The 15,097-nt window shown below is 61.5% G+C and overlaps 2 protein-coding genes across 5 annotated transcripts in view; one reads left to right on the top strand and one right to left on the bottom strand.

Moving 5' to 3' along the window:
• Window positions 1-5,249, top strand: part of SORCS2 (sortilin related VPS10 domain containing receptor 2) — a 249,520-nt gene extending 244,271 nt beyond the window's left edge. The window contains exons 25-27 of one of the 2 annotated variants that reach the window (XM_087828373.1): window positions 333-435; window positions 1,076-1,221; window positions 3,469-5,249. In XM_087828373.1, coding sequence (XP_087684499.1) covers window positions 333-435; window positions 1,076-1,221; window positions 3,469-3,533 — 314 coding nt within the window. In that variant the 3' untranslated portion in view covers window positions 3,534-5,249. The remainder of the gene's footprint in view (window positions 1-332; window positions 436-1,075; window positions 1,222-3,468) is intronic. The other variant, XM_087828379.1, reaches the window with a different exon arrangement.
• Window positions 5,250-9,971: 4,722 nt separating this feature from the next.
• The window catches only part of AFAP1 (actin filament associated protein 1), a 100,481-nt gene continuing 95,355 nt past the window's right edge, over window positions 9,972-15,097 (bottom strand). For all 3 annotated transcript variants that reach the window (XM_087828385.1, XM_016195798.2, XM_016195797.2), the window contains exons 17-18: window positions 14,497-14,658; window positions 9,972-13,791 (exon numbers count right to left, since the gene is read on the bottom strand). In XM_087828385.1, the coding sequence (XP_087684511.1) occupies window positions 13,765-13,791; window positions 14,497-14,658 (189 nt within the window). In that variant the 3' untranslated portion in view covers window positions 9,972-13,764. The remainder of the gene's footprint in view (window positions 13,792-14,496; window positions 14,659-15,097) is intronic.

The raw sequence follows: 15,097 nt of genomic DNA on the forward strand, positions 1-15,097 counted from the left end.
TCAGTGTCTTTCCCCTTCTGGGTAAGGGTCTTCCACAGCGGGGGTGGTCTTTGTGCTTCAGAACAAGGCCCCCCCCCCCGGAGGAGAGCGGCAGGTGCTCCACACGCAGCGCAGACATGGACGGAGCGGCCTGTCCACCGTCTGGGCGAAGGACCAGGCCACGTACACGGAGCCCTGGGCCCAGGACTCGACTCCCTCCCACACAGCCCATCCCCGAGCCCCACGGGAGAACCGGGCTCTGATGTGACCCCCCCGTCCAAGGAGGCGGACGGCGCCCAGGCAGGCAGGGGGCGGGCGCAGCCCATCTGACTGCTCGCGGCTCCTCTTCCCAGGTTCTCAGAGGCTGGGAGTGAAGGGCAGCTACTGGGTGGTGACCGTCCTGGTGGTCATCGGACTGTTCCCCGTGGGAGCCGTCATCCTCTACAAGTTCAAAAGGCAAGGCCCCCGCCCTCCCTCCACAGGGGCGGCGGCCAGACCCTGGGAGGGGGGGAGTTGCCAGTGCCCAGGGTGGGCTCCCGGGTGGGCTCCAGGGTGGGCGGCACTCTCGTTCTGACTCCCCCTCAGGCCCCCTGCTTCTCACAACCCAGTGAGCGTCCATCCCTCTTCCTCTTGCTCCCCACCCTCAGTGGTAGCCCAGGCTCAGAGAGGTTAAGTTAGGTGCCCAGGGCCACACAGCTTGGGGAGCAGAGTGTGGACCTGACCAGGTCCATCCATGCTCCTTCCCACGCTCAGCACGGGGCTCCAGGGTGCAGATGTGGGGGGGCTGCACCGGGACCCCGGGGTAGCGGTGGGACACTGCCCTCCCAGAGTCACTGGGCAGTGGGGAAATGAGAGACCCTCTCCCCATAACAAGTCCTCGGCCCGGTCACCAGGGAGACTGACCGGCTGTAAGCACCCGTGTGCTTCGGGAGCTCGCAGCAGGGAGGGCTTCCCGGAAAAGGTGTCTTGGAGCAGAGAAGGGGCGGGAGACGAGACCTGAGTGTGTCTGTCCCACACGGGGTGGTCCGGGGCCCAGCTAGGGGCACCAAGGGGCAGCAGCCTGGGCGGAGCCCTGAGCCCCCACCTCCACTCGCAGGAAACGCCCTGGCAGGACGGTGTATGCCCAGATGCACAACGCGAAGGAGCAGGAAATGACCAGCCCCATGAGCCACAGCCAGGACGTCCAGAGCGCCGTCCAGGGTGAGGAGTTTATAGATGGTGACCTCGACTCTCAGACTCTAGGTAACGCCCGCCCCAGAAACCCACCTCCCCACCCTCCTGGGGGCCCCCCAGCCAGCAAAGTGCGCAGGACGCAGGCCCAGCCTACCGTGCGGGGTGTCCCCCCCATCTGGCATGATGAGGCCCGTGGGCGCTGGGACACAGGTGCCCGGCAGCCCCTGAACACTCAGAGGGCAGGGAGAGGACGGGGCTGGTTTCCACAAGGAAGCGAGGCCTCTCCCATAGTCACCCCCTCCGCCCCCAGCCCCTCCTGCTCCCTGAGCATCTGCTTGGGGACATCACCACCTGTGCCCAGCACGTCACAGCCTACACAGCGTTTTGTTGGTGTGACCTCACTCCCTCCCGACGGGGCTCCTGGCACTGCCCCGCAGGCCCCGCCTCAGCATCCACGTCGGTCACTGCCTGTTCTCGCGTGGCTCTGGGTGACCGGGCTCAGCCACGCAGCTCTCTCGGGGACTCTTGTGAGGTTGGCGCCAGAGGCTGGGGAGGAATCGTACCAAAGCTTCCTCACCCGGGTGTCTGGCCGTGAACGTGGGCAGCCTGCCTGTGGCCTCCGAGTGGCTCGGGCTCCCTCACCGCGTGGCGGCCACGTGCCCGGTGCAGCTGCGTCACCTCCCGTGACAGTCTAGCACCGCTGCTTGCGTCCTGCTCTGCAGGTGGAGCAAATGCAGAGCTTGTCCATCCTCAGGGGCAGGGGACATGGACTCCTTTCCTGTGGGATAGGGGCCAGGCCACGCAGGAGGAGGGACACAGGCCCCCATTACAGCCCCTCCTTTCACGACTGGGGAAACTGAGGCTCAAACCAGCGGCCTCTTGGTTCATGGGTTGACACTCAACCACTGAGCCACACCAGCGGGACCTGTCTTCACTTTTTAAGTGATTGAAAGTGAGGCTCGGGGGGGGGCACCCGGGGCACACGGCGGACAGTGCCCTTGAATCCACACCCGGGTCAGCCCTGGTCCCTCACCTTGGTGGGGTCCCTGACTCTTTGTAGGATGGGCCCATCTCCCCCACACCATCAGCCAGGTGGGCTCCTCGCGGGGTGACGTGGCCTTAGCCTCTTGGGACATGATGACTCCACTTCCCGAGCACCAGGCCCGGAGCCTCCCAGACGTCCCCTAGCTCACTGCCCATGGCAGGCGGCTGTCACGTGTCCATTTGACAGATGAAATAGCTGAGGTTCAGAGTCACTCCGCTGATAGGAGGTGGAGCCAGAGTCCAGCCTGACTCCAGCTCCAAGTCCATTGCCCCCCACCCCCACCCCCACCCCCCGCTACAGCCCCGGGTCATCACCCGTGTACCTGAGAAGACTCCTCCCCCAGGTCTCTCCACCCAGGGCCTCAGTGGTCAGAGAGTCGGGGCTCGGGGGCCACGCTCCCGCCATGCGGCCCAGCCCCACAGTTGGCTGCAGAGGCTCTGAGAGGCCCGGGGCCTCCCAAGCCTGGGACAGAGGGCACTGGTCCTGGGGGTGAGAGCGCCCTCTCCTGCCGGGGGGACCCTGAGACAGTGGCCGGGTGGTAATAACAGCTCATTGTAATCAAGCGCCTAGTGTGTGCCAGGCGCTGCTCGAGGCCTCAGTGCATCTTCCATCACAGTCCCCACTGCGGTCCTTTAAGGGTGGTGCAACTATGATCCCCATGTGACAGGTGACAAGCAGAGGCCCCGAGGTGGTGACATGAAGTCTCCCCCACAGTCAGGCTCATGACCCCTCACCGCCCGTAGCCTGGCTGGTGCCACAGAGCCAGGGTGGGGGACCAGCTCCCCAGAGCAGCCCCGGGTCCCACCTGCCTCAGCACCTTCCCCGGGCCACTCAGCCGTCCCGCTGTCATAACCCAGCCCCCCCCAGACCACCCGTCACCTCTGCATTGCTGACATCACTGTGCCCCTCTCTTTTGCCACCTCCGGCCACGCCATGCTGGCTGCAGTGCCCTCTGCCCGGGGGGGCACAACCCCTCCTGCACCCCCTGCTGCCAATGTCCGGGTCGGCCGGCTGCAGGTCAGCGGGCGCGGCAGGTGGTGGCTGGCCGACGCCTCGCCTCCGGAGGCCTGTGGGGTCCACTGCGTGGGATGGCGCCGGGAGCACCCGCTCAGCCACCCACGAGAAGCCTGGAGACCCGCCACCTACACACCTTGTTCGGGCACCACCCTCCCCGCATTACCAAGGCCACCCTGTCCTGCACGACCCTGCCTTACCCCCCTGTGCCCCCCAGCGGCGGCCTGTGTTCACGAGAGGGCATCTCTGTTTCCTAGGGAACCACTCGGGCGTGGTCCTCAGCATCAACTCCCGAGAAATGCACAGCTACCTGGTGAGCTGATGCCTGCAGAGGCCTCCTCTCCCCTCTCCGTGGTCCCATCCCGTGGAGGGAACAGAGCCATACACGTGGCCGGTGCCCATGCTGGGACTGGCATCCCCTCCAAGGCCTGCGGAAAAGCCACCGCCTCCAGCTGTCCCCACGCAAGGCGACAGATGCCCCCGCCTCTGCTCAGCTCCCAGGATGCACGGGGCCTGCTGACTGCTACCCTCCCTGGACACCAGGCCCAAGGCCCCCCACCCCGACTCTGGGCATGTCTCTGCCCCTGGACCCTGTGAGGCTGCCCTGGCTGCTCCATACCCCACGGTCCCTGCTGAGGCCTGACTTCTGGTGGCCAGGGCAGGTCTGCTGGGGGACAGAGAGGTGAGCCCGCCTGGCTCCCACCCTCCCGGAACCACAGACCAGCTCAGCGGCTGGCCCACCGCTCCGCCCTGCACAGGGACACAGGCCCTTCACACCCCCACCAGGAGGGCGGCTCCCGCCTGCACGGCCCGAGGCCGCCCACCCCAGGCCCTGCCCTGCCACCCACCGTGTCCCTTGCTGCCCCTCTTTTTAAACAGCAGGAAATGTAAATACCTCTCTAGGTAGCTGTTGGCATTTTGTTCAACTTTCTATTTTTACGGCCAACTGGCGGGCACCCAGGTGGCTGTCAGAGCCCCGTTCTCGGGAACACTCTTCCTAGAATGCCCAGGGCTGCTCCTTGGCACCGTTTCTCCCGGGCCAAAGGGGCAGAGGCTGCCCCGGATCTTCCCCCTGGGAGCCTGGGGCCTGAACCTCCACAGCCAGCCAGCAGGAGGCGCCCTCCTGCAGGCGCCCCGCCTCCCGGTGGCAGGTGGGACCGGGCGGAGACCCCAATTCTGCTGCACTTCTTAGAGCTTCAGGGACCCATATAAAAACCCAGGAATCAGAGAGGTTTAGGAGTGGGGGGGGTGGTTTAGGGTTGTTCCCCTCATGAAATAGAGAAACTGAGGCCCAGAGAGGGGAGTCTTTCCCGAGGCCACACAGCAGAGGGTGGCAGAGGTGCCCCCGGACCAGCCCTCTGCCCCGGGCAGTGAGTCCATTCACACAAGGGCCACATCAGGGATGCTGCCTCGGCTACATGTGAATATATGGGAGGGGGCACTTTTGCCTTGAGCCAGGAAGTCAGTCTCCCCCTCCCCTCACTGTCCCCCCACACAGGGCGCCCAGGTGGCCTGGCCTTTCCCAGGGGAACACCAGAGCCCCGGCTAGTAACCTGCTGGCCTATTTGGGCAAGTCCAGAATGAAGCCTGGGGGACATTAACCCGAGTCCCTGTGGGAGGGGAGGCCAGGGGGTGGAACCTCACACCCTGGATGGAGTGGGGGATCCCTCCAATCCAGTGCCCCGTGTCACAAATGGGGACTCCCTGCGGGCCCCTCTCCCCACCCCTGCCCACCAGCTGGGGCTCCTGGGCGCCTTCTCCAGGGGTCATCCCGCAAGTTGTCCTGGAGACCCTCCTTAGAGACCGGTGGGGCCTGAGGCCCCGGGCGGGAGGGGCCGAGGATGGTGTGAGAAGAGGCTGGGCTCTCAGACCTTTGCCACAAGCCCCCCTTCCCTGCCCAGCCCACCTGCAGCCTCCAAAGACACCTTAGGGGAGCCCTGTGCCCCGACATCCACCCCGCCGGACTGTCCCACGAGTGTCAGGCACCATTCAGCCCCAAGGCCAAGGTCAGCATGGAGTCCTCTGGACACAGCCCCCCGCCCCACCTCACCAGTGCCTACGGGTGACCACCCCCTGACCTGTAACCACTCGACTCCGTTCTCTCTGCTGCTTGGGTAGGGTTTGCCCTTGGTTATTGGTGTTTCTCTTCTATCTTACGTCATTATTTCTATTAAGAGTATTTTAGGGGTGTGGACCTGGGAACCTGGGAATAAGGGGGCATCTGATCACCCCTGTGCTCCCCCATCCCACAGCCACGCAGGCCGACACGCAGGCCCCGGGCGCACCCGGTTTCGCACCTGGGAGTGCAGCCGGTGTGCAGGTGCAGGGGCACCTGCCCGGGCCGCGCCCACACCTGGTATATGCACATAACAAAGGCGCGATCGAGTCTTATTTTTCCTTTTTAAAAATCAATAAACCATTTGTGATGCTTTTAACAAAGATTAAACGAACATGACCAGTGTTTGCCTTACTATGAACCTCTGGGTGCCCGTCCCGAGAACTGTGGTCCCAGCGCCCCGCGGCCAGGCCCGTGGGAGCAGCCGGGAGCGGGGCCTGACCCCGCAGGGGGAGGTGGCCCTGACGGTAACCTTCTCGGTCACCGGGGTCGCTGGATCAGGACGTGCCGGCCAAGCACAGGCGTCCTGGCCGGTTCTCAGAGGGCTCACAGGCGTGCTGCCCGGTCCCCAGCCCCACGGCCCGCAGCAGGGCTCCGGCACCAGCCCACCGGCCGGATGAGGCCCAGGAGGTGCGGCCCGCAGCCTCTCGTCCGGCACGGTGTCACTGACGCCCCGTCAGACAGGCCACCGTGACCCTGAGAGGTGGCGACAAAACCAAGAGCACGTCCCAGTCACCTCCAAACACGACGGACCCAACCGCAAAACCGGCCAGGCACCGTCGGCCTCACTGAGCCCCTGGTCCAGACGGGCTCTTTCAGGCCCGGTCCTCGCCTGCCCGGCTCCCGACAGCGCCCAGCCTGGCTTCCGATTCCTCCCCAGAGCACCCTCACGGCCCCCCAGAAAATCAGGCCCCCAGGCACCTGTCACTGAGCCCCCAGTCCCCACACCCCCGTGACATGCTGCTGGGCCTGCGTTAGCACTAACCCAACCTGTCCAGCCGCAGGGGTGCCCCTGGGTCTCAGGGCGGGGACCCTGGCAGCACCCTCTGTGCCTACGTGGGCAGGGTGCCCCTCAGGGAGTGACCCGTCTGCCTGTGGCAGGCGCTGACCTCCTCCGTGGCCAGCGTTTGGGAGACCCGGCCCCAAGCTCAGTCAGTTCCGTGGAAGAGGGGAGACGTCCCCCACCTCCGTGGTGGGGGCTAGGCAGCCGCACCCCGGGTTTCACGAGCCGTGAAGACACCCCGTGAGCCTCAGGCTGCTGGAGCGATCGTTTCCCGGGGCCCCGGTGGCGAGGGCTCCGCGCAGCCGTTCCCAGCCTCCCCGGGGCCTCCCGCGTGATCCCGGGTCCCGGATGCCTCCGCCGTCACCCCGCCGCCTGCCCGCCGGGCCCAGTGGGTCTCGGGGCGGTGAGCTCAGGGTGCCAGCTTCGGGCACTAACGTGCACCAGCCCGGGTGTTTCAGCCACGAGTGCCCAGGGCTCACTGGCACTCGCTTCATGGTGTAATTAGGTTGTTAACCACAGGCAGGACTGGGTTTGGCAGATGGCGTGTGGGCAAGCTCTTCAGGACTCGCGCCGGCGGCGCCGCGCTGGGCAGAAGGGACCATTGGCGCCGTTTGCAGCTGACGTGACTGTGGCCCGAATGCTGAGCTCTGTTAGGGACCCTCACAGGGTCCTCGGCTGAGCAGGTGGGGGAGCGGCCGAGCCTGCGGACACAGCGGGACGGGGGGCCATCGCCGTTAACAGGAGAGCTCCCACTTAGTGTCGCCCACGCGCCACGTCCAGGGGCACTCGCCACACGCGTGCATAAACCACGCTGGCAGCAGCCCCGCCAGACAGGTGCCCTTGTCCCCTCCCGTAGTCGAGGGCAGCGAGGCCCAAAGATACCCGAGTCGGGACTGGGGTGAACATCGCTGTGCGGCCAGGCCCGCTCCGGCCCGCCCGTCTCCCCGCAGCCACGGGGCCTCTGCGGGCGGGACCAGTGTCGGCTGGGAGGTGGCGGCCGCTGCAAAGTCGAGGGGCTGCTGCTCCGGGGCTGCTGCGGTGAGTGACGGGGACGGGAGTGCGAGGGCTGTGCTGCAGGAACAGGGACAGGAGGTCACGGAAGGGGAGGAGTAGCCGGCGTACGTGATGTTCTCTAGAACGTTCTCGTGGCTCTGGCGCAGAATTGGGGCAGAGGCTGGGTGAAGACGAGGCCGCGGCTCGGCCTTGTGGGATGGTGTGCGGGTGGGAATAGGCCGTGGAGGGGACAGAGGGGCAGGGGGCAGGAAGGAGCCCGAGAGCAAGTGCGGCGGGGGCAGGACCGAGTCCTGAGTGCGGGCAGGGGCCTCTCACCGGGGAAGCCGCAGGAACACCTGGGCTGGGAGCTTAGCGTGCGGAGGGAGGCTGCTCAGGGAAGCGGGAGGGGCGTGAAGCCGCCCTCGGGAGGGTGAGAGAGGGTTGGATAAGGCAGCGTGGAGGCCCCGAGTTACAGGGAGACCTTTCGGGGGGTTGTTTCTCAGGCACATCCCACTGCTCAGGGGCAGGGCACGCAGGTGTCCTCAGGCCGCAAAGTGGCTGCAGCAGCTCCAGACTTGGCATCGTCTTTCCATGAAGTCTAGAGGCTCTGATCGGGTCACGTCGCCACCCCAGAAGGAATCCCTGGAGCTCGCTGTTTGTCTGAGGGCCTGATACGCTGTCGGGGGCAGTGCACGCCACGCCGCCTTGAAGTCAAACGTGGGCAAGGACTCCTGGGCCGAATGCAGCGAGGGGGAGGCGCAGCGCGTGAACCGGGGCGCGCCTCGTTCAAGGGCAAGTAACAGAAGAAGGCAGCGGGAGCCCGGGTCAGGGCGCAGCCCCGCCGTCTAACCGGCGAGGCCGACCCCAGGTTCAGAGGAGAGGCACATTTTGTGGACGAGAGCTTATTAAAGGCAGGCAGAGAAAATTCTGGAAACAGATGCGCGCGTCATGATGTGAAAGGCAGGAAAATATGCCCCTTTGAAACGGCAGTACCGGCCCCCAGTGCGTGGCGGGCCGGGGGTCACCGGTGCAAGATGAGCCGGGGAGTGAAGACCCTGGGAGCGGCATTCGCGGTGCATTGAAGGGAAGAGCAGCCCGCGTGCTGCGCCAAACGGGGTCACCGTGCACAGGACGGATGAAATAGCTCGAGAAATAGCCAAGGACTGAGGGACCGAGGAGTGAGGAGAGGGCGCCAGGGAGCCCAACATTAGAGGTGGGCACCCCTGGGAACAGGCCAATGAAACGGGGCGGAGGGCTGAGCTCTCAGATCAAAAGGCCCACAGATTAACGCACAAACATCGAGCCGATGAAAAGGTTTGATTTTGGACGATAAAGATTAGAAAGTCCTACGGGCTTCTCTACAGGACACTTCAGGGGAAAACCCGGGAAGGGTGGGCCCCTCCGAGGGTCCCAGGCCAGGAGATGCAGGGGGAGAACCGCTGGGAAAAGCCTCGGTGATGCCCTGTGTCGGGGGGGTAAAGAAACAGCCCCGGCCTGGGGGCTCACTGGTCAGAGCATCGGCTCCGCACCGGAAGGTCGCAGGTTCGATTCCCTGCCCCAGTCGGGGCCCATGCGGGAGGCAACCAATTGGTGTGTGTCTCTCACATCGATGTTTCTCTCCCTTCCCCTCCTTCCACTCGCTCGGAAAATCAATGGGAAAAACATCCTCGGTGAGGTAACGAAAAAGAAACACTTAGATCTACGCACCTTGCAAGACATAAAAAACCCGAGACACTCTCCTCTCAGCCAAGCGGAGTCAGAGCAGGCAGGGCAGCGACGGCCCACCGGGGAGGGGGGTGCGCGGGGAAGGGTCGAGGGAGCGCCAATCCCACCGCCGCGAATACTAGTAAGTCATGGGAGCCGGTGAAAACCAAACCCAGTGACTGGCGAGCCCGCAGCCCCCCAAAGGGCAGGGAGCGTGGAGGCGGGCTGGAGCCGCGCCGGGTCACCCGGCCCTAGACCTGGCAAAGGGGGGCCTAGGTGGGCCATTTGTTGCTGGGGCGTCCCTGGGTACCCTCTGACCCATCGTCACCCCGTCCAGCCCGTGTAGGAACAGGAGCTAGGCCAGCCTCCCTCACGAGACGCGCGGGGCCCTCCTGTCCGCCCCGTCCTGCTCCTCTGCTCGCACTGCCCCTTCCTCCAGTCCTCACCCTCCCCCCTCTGCTCCTGCTGCCTCCCACAGGGCTGTCTTCCCCGCCCCTCTCCTTGTTGGACTCCTACTTAAACACCAGGACCCAGCTCAAACACCGACCCTCCTGCAAACCCGACCAGCTCCTCAAAGGCAGCGGCTCCATCCACTACGACTCAGAAGTCCCCAGGCAGCCCTGCCCTCAGCACGGGTCACCTGTCCACCTGTGTGAGCACCTGGGAGCAAGTCACACTGAAGCCAGCCCCATTCCCATCACCACACAGCGCCTGGAACCTGGCGGTGCTCACACGTTCCCTGCACTGAGCGTCTGAGTCCGTGGACTAAAAGCCACTTAAAAAAAACCCCAAGTGACTCAGGAAAGAGGATTCTCACTGACGGACACCAAGGGCACCGCTCACCCTCACCCTCTCCCTCCACCCAGTACTTTTCAACTCCCCCGTCCCTGGGGGGCCGGAGAAAGTTCTAGAGGAACACAAACCAGCCGGTCGGGACACGCAGGCCTGGCTGGAGTAGTTTTATTGATAATACACAGTCACGCCGCAGGCGCCCGTCGGGGCTACACTGTGAGACAGTAGAAAATCTCTTAGTAAAGAAATTCAAGTGAGGTGACTACAAAACGGGCAAATGGGCTGAAACTGACGTTTCCGTTGCAAGTGTCTTCTGATAAAATCTTTCACTTTATGAATTAAATACATTGAGAAACAGTGAAAACATATTTACAGTCATTTAAAATGGGCACTGCCAACACATTTCATTAAAAAAGAGATTCATTAAAAAAAATCTTCCGTTTCCTGCCTGCTCCTTTCACAGAGAATCTTAAATAGGACTTTAGTTTTTAAAAATACAATAAGGAAATAATTACATTCTTACTATGGAAACATTTTACAGCCATGGTCAGTCAATGCTGCAGATCTGTAATTTAGAAGCTGGCATGAAAATTTAAACAGTCCTTCCTGATTGAAAATGAGATAAAGGTTATCTTACTAACAACACCGCTGGCCCCTAAGAGCTATGACCGGACAACCCCAGCGTGAAACCACCTTCCGTGGCGACAGCACTGGACGAACACGACTGGAGCCGGTGCGGCTCCCGGTGCCACCGCCCTGCTGGGCTCACGGACAGGCGGCTCCGCTTCCTCGTGATGCTGGGTCAGGCGTGTGGCATGAGACTTTAGTTCATTCAGTTTATTTCACAGTATCAGCCCAGCCCACCGCGGGGACGATCATGAGACAGCAACAGCAGGTACAAAAAATAACAATCATCACCCTCTTTAAAACTATGCCACGATTTGAAATTATTTCTCTCATTAAACACTGTGTTAGAAAAGAGGACAACAGCGGGGCACTTAGTGCTGCCGAGGCCTTCACAGGAAGGGAGGAGCGCCCTGCCGGGTGGCCCGGCCGCTGCCCACCCTGGGAGGTCCTGTCCCACGGCTTGGTGCATGAAGCCTGATGACAGTTGACACTCCTCTGGAAAGAAAAGACGTGGCCACAGACGACTGCGTCCTGCCCACAGCCCCAGCCGCCTGGCTTCACCGCTGTCCCCGTGGAAACCTCACACAAGTTCTGACTGCTACCCTGACGACCAAGCCTGAAGCTCCCTCCTGGGGGTGGCCTTCAGGCCCGGACACGATTTGAAACAGACTTTACTGAGTGGTTGGGTTTTCAGAAACAGCCAGGAACGCCTCAGGGACAGGGAGACGGGTGAGGTGCACCAACGTTGGGGATGAGCTGGCTCTGCACCTACGGGTGTCTGAGGTTGCCAGAGTAGCCCCAAAAGATGAGCTAGGAGAGACGGCAGTGGGAGGCCTTGCCCTGGAGTCTGGCATGGGGGACGTTCACCCCAAGCCTGCCTGGTCACCTGCAGTAGAGCCATCCTGAAGCCACACAGGCGGGATGCAGGGCAGAGGGGATGCACCCACCTCCACCTGTGTTGTCAGTGACGAGGAGAGCCCTTCACCACCACTTCGCTTCTGGGCAAAGGTTGGTGAGCGAGTAAAAGACTAGAAACACAAAAGTGGATGGAATTCTGAAGGTGGTTGGCACTTCATGAAAACGAAGCTGGAAGCAGAGCCCTGGGCTGACAGTGGCTCCGGGCTTCAGGCTCCAGCAGAAGGAAGGGCCTGAGTGCCGAGGGCGGCCTCACCCAGGCCCTGTGTGGCCCCCAGCCCTCTCATTTTTGCCAGGACCCCGGGGAGGTGGCCAGCACTCTGTGAACAGGACTGTCTGTGAAAGGAACAGGTGACATTTCAAAGGAACCTGACTTCTCCCAGGGGAATATGACTTCTCCCCATCTGACTAGATGCCTAGCGTGTGTCTAATATGTACAGATATAAATTAAAAACTATATTTATTGAACATATACAAATAAATAACTTACTTTGAAGCAAACGCTTTAAACTGGTTTCCGATCAAATCTAAGGACACGGAGGGACACACGCTATCCGTGGGCGCCAGCAGCCCGTCCTCAAGACCGTTTCCCTGGCTCTGGCTCATCTCATGGTTATGAAAGTGGATTAAAACTGGGGCTTTACAAACACTGTGTGTCCACAGGAGTCTGAGGGCCTGGACCACCGACCCATGGCCACAACCCATGGCCACGGTGAGGTGCTGTCCAGCAGCCAAGGTGGCGCTGCCCACCCTGCTGGGCTGAGGTCAAGAGTACAGGCTGCCCAGGGCCTCCTGCCTAGTAACAGGCGAACCTGGCAGTTCTCTTGGGCAAAGGCAGCTGAAAACACCACGGCCAAAGCCGTAACTGGAGACTGTACCTGACTGGAGGCAGCGAAGGCGGAGGAGCCAGCGTCTCCCTCCACGGGAAGTTAGCTGCTCGAGGCACCATGAGGCACCGTGGTCCAGCTCCCTCTGTGGACAGACAGAACAGGCCCTCCCTCCAGTGTCCTGCCCGGACACCCTGGGGTTACCTTGCTACGTGGGAAGGAGGTCAGAGGGCCAGGGCGAGGTGACAGATCATGACCCACAGACACTCCCGCAGGTGGCTGTGCAGTGAGCTCAGGTTCCAGGTGAGTCCAGTTAAACAGCTTCCAGGTCCAGCTGTGGAACCTCCTCACGCAGAGACTGGCTTCCTGCCCAGGCAGTCACGGCCACCACAGCCCAACACGAAGCATCCACCCTGGCCCTAGCAGCCCAGCATGCACGAGAGGGGCCACTGCTTCACTGCTGTCTGTCCCCACGTGATGAGAACCTCTGGGTGGCAGGAAAGGCCTGTGTCCCCTGCAGGCCCACCACAGCTCCAGGTTTTGGTAGAAAGAACCCCTCCCATGTGGGGATCTGTCTGCAGAGGGCTCTGGGATGGCTGCATCTTCTCAACAGATTCCTGAGAGGGCCCCTGGAGATGGAGGCCTGAGCCTGGTCTGAGGCCCGCAGCGTACAAGCCAGCTCTGTCCCGTGCCTTAGCACCTGGTCACCCAAGACCACCATGCAGGAGGCAGACAAGACAGTGATGAAGAGGTCCTACAAGCCTATGTGCCCTGAGAGGAGAAGGCCTGAGTCCACAGCCATGGTCATGGGAGGGCGGAAGTTTTGGGGGGGGCTGAAGCTCTAGAGGGTCTTCTCCTGCTCTACATGCTGTGGTTCTATAACCGTGCCTGGTGCATGGACGGTGGACACTGAGAAGGGGGGACACACATGGGCGAGGTATCGGAAACTCTCGATGCCTTTCAAAGCAGTACAAATACTTAATAAAATAGGTACAGAATCTCTGAGAAACCCCAAGAGCTAAGTGCAACACACAATAGAAAATTTAAAAAGTTTAAAAAGAATGGCAGCTTTTCATGTCCTGTGACAAAAGCATCTGTCCAGAAAAAATATATAAAAGGTAAAAAACACAACACAACACAATTCCTCAGGCCTCTACCTTCAGGGACAGGGACAGGCAGATGGGGAGGGGACACAGAGACACCAGTGCATGCTGTTCCCATCGCAGCTAAAAAACTCCCACCTTCTGGCCAATGGTCATCCACAGGAGAGGCTGCACGGAGCCCTGGGCCTGCTTTCCCACACCAGGCAGACCCGGCTCGCCCGGCTTACCCCAGTCTGCGGCTGGCTGGCTGGCACTGAGTGGGTGAAAAGCTGTGACTCCCCCACTGGCCAGCGGACGGTCTTACATCCCCTCTCATACCTCTGCCTCTCAACAAACCAACTGGGAAGCCAAGTGTTCCAGGTACATGTCTTTACAGGGCACCATATACAGTAGAAAAATACATGAGGGTCTGGGGCACAGCCGGGCATCCTGCTGGGAGCCCACAGCCGTGTCCTCTTGGCGACGTCCACGATCTACGTCCCATTCTTCAGCTCCCACTCCTGTTGAGGAAGCGAGAGCAGGAGCTGACATACAAGGCAAGGTTCATGACACAGTGTTTATGGAACACAGGGTGGCGGTTCCTCAAAATACAACACACAAAATTACTACACGACCCAGAAATGGGGTCAGCTGAGTCCCACTGACGACCACTGAGAACACAGAAGGTCAGAGGAGAAAACCGAGGGAGCACCCGCCATGCGGCCTGGCCGCCAAGCAGGGGCCTCTCCCTTTGTCCTCAGTGGCCCACATGGGCATGCTGGTCCGATGCCAACCCTGACTCCTGCTGTGTCCAGGGTTTCTCACCTGAGCCATGAGTGCACTGCACGCCTTCCATACATATAAAATTAGGAATTCCTCACCTTCTCTAGAACGAAAGTTCAAGCGTAATGAATGGTAAAAGCTCGGCATTAGCAAACGTGGCAGAAACAAAACAAAACCGAGCTCCCAAGCCCCCTCTGACAGAACCAGGGCTGCTGGCTTCCTGACGCTACAGGTGAAGGCCTGAGGAAGGTCCTGGTGCTCTGAGCATTTGAAAGGGGGACTCCTGAGAGGGCCTGACTCCAGGAGGACATAGAAGCCATTCAAGATGTGGTATTTAGTGGCAGGCTGTGTGACGGGACAGGACAAGCTTAGCTCCTCCGTCCCGCACCGACAGGCTGGTGAGAGGTGGCCCCTATGAGCTCGAGCACGAGATGGGGACTGACCTTGGCCTTCCGGAGCACGTGCCCCCGGCAGGGGGAGCTGCCGGCCGGTTGGCTCTTCTTCAGGACAGCGGCGCTGTTTACAGGCACGGGCCCCTCGGCGTCACTTGTCTCACAGCTGGACAGGGGCGAGTTCTCCAGAGCCCGGTGCCTGCACACTGGGGACTGTGAACAGAGAGACCTGCGTGAGGTACACCTGACAGGCCATCCAGCAGGGAGTGGTTTGTTTATAAGAAAAAAAAGGGGTTTGGGAATAACGACAACCACAATGAGGACGCCATATTCTAAGAGCACTTTTTAAATGTCCGTTTCACAGATAGAAAGACTGAGGCTCAGAGGGACACTCCAATGGGCTGGTCATGCTGTGAAGTGAGGAGGGGGGCCAGTCCAAGTACTCTGCGTTCATGCAGCTCCTCTAGCCCTAGCATGCAGCCTCTGACAGGTCCCTTTGTCTGGTGCTTTCTAATTCCAAAAGACCCTCATGCTTGCAGCCACCTTGCCATCCAGGAAGCAGAAACGGCCAGCAGCCAGGGTAGTGGCAGCTGCAGAGTGAGCTCATGGAAAAGCATGTGGGCGGCTCACCGGAGGGAACCAGGCACAGATC

This window comes from Miniopterus natalensis, chromosome 1 (genome assembly GCF_054644295.1).
Source record: "Miniopterus natalensis isolate mMinNat1 chromosome 1, mMinNat1.hap1, whole genome shotgun sequence".
Taxonomy (NCBI): Eukaryota; Metazoa; Chordata; class Mammalia; order Chiroptera; family Miniopteridae; genus Miniopterus; species Miniopterus natalensis.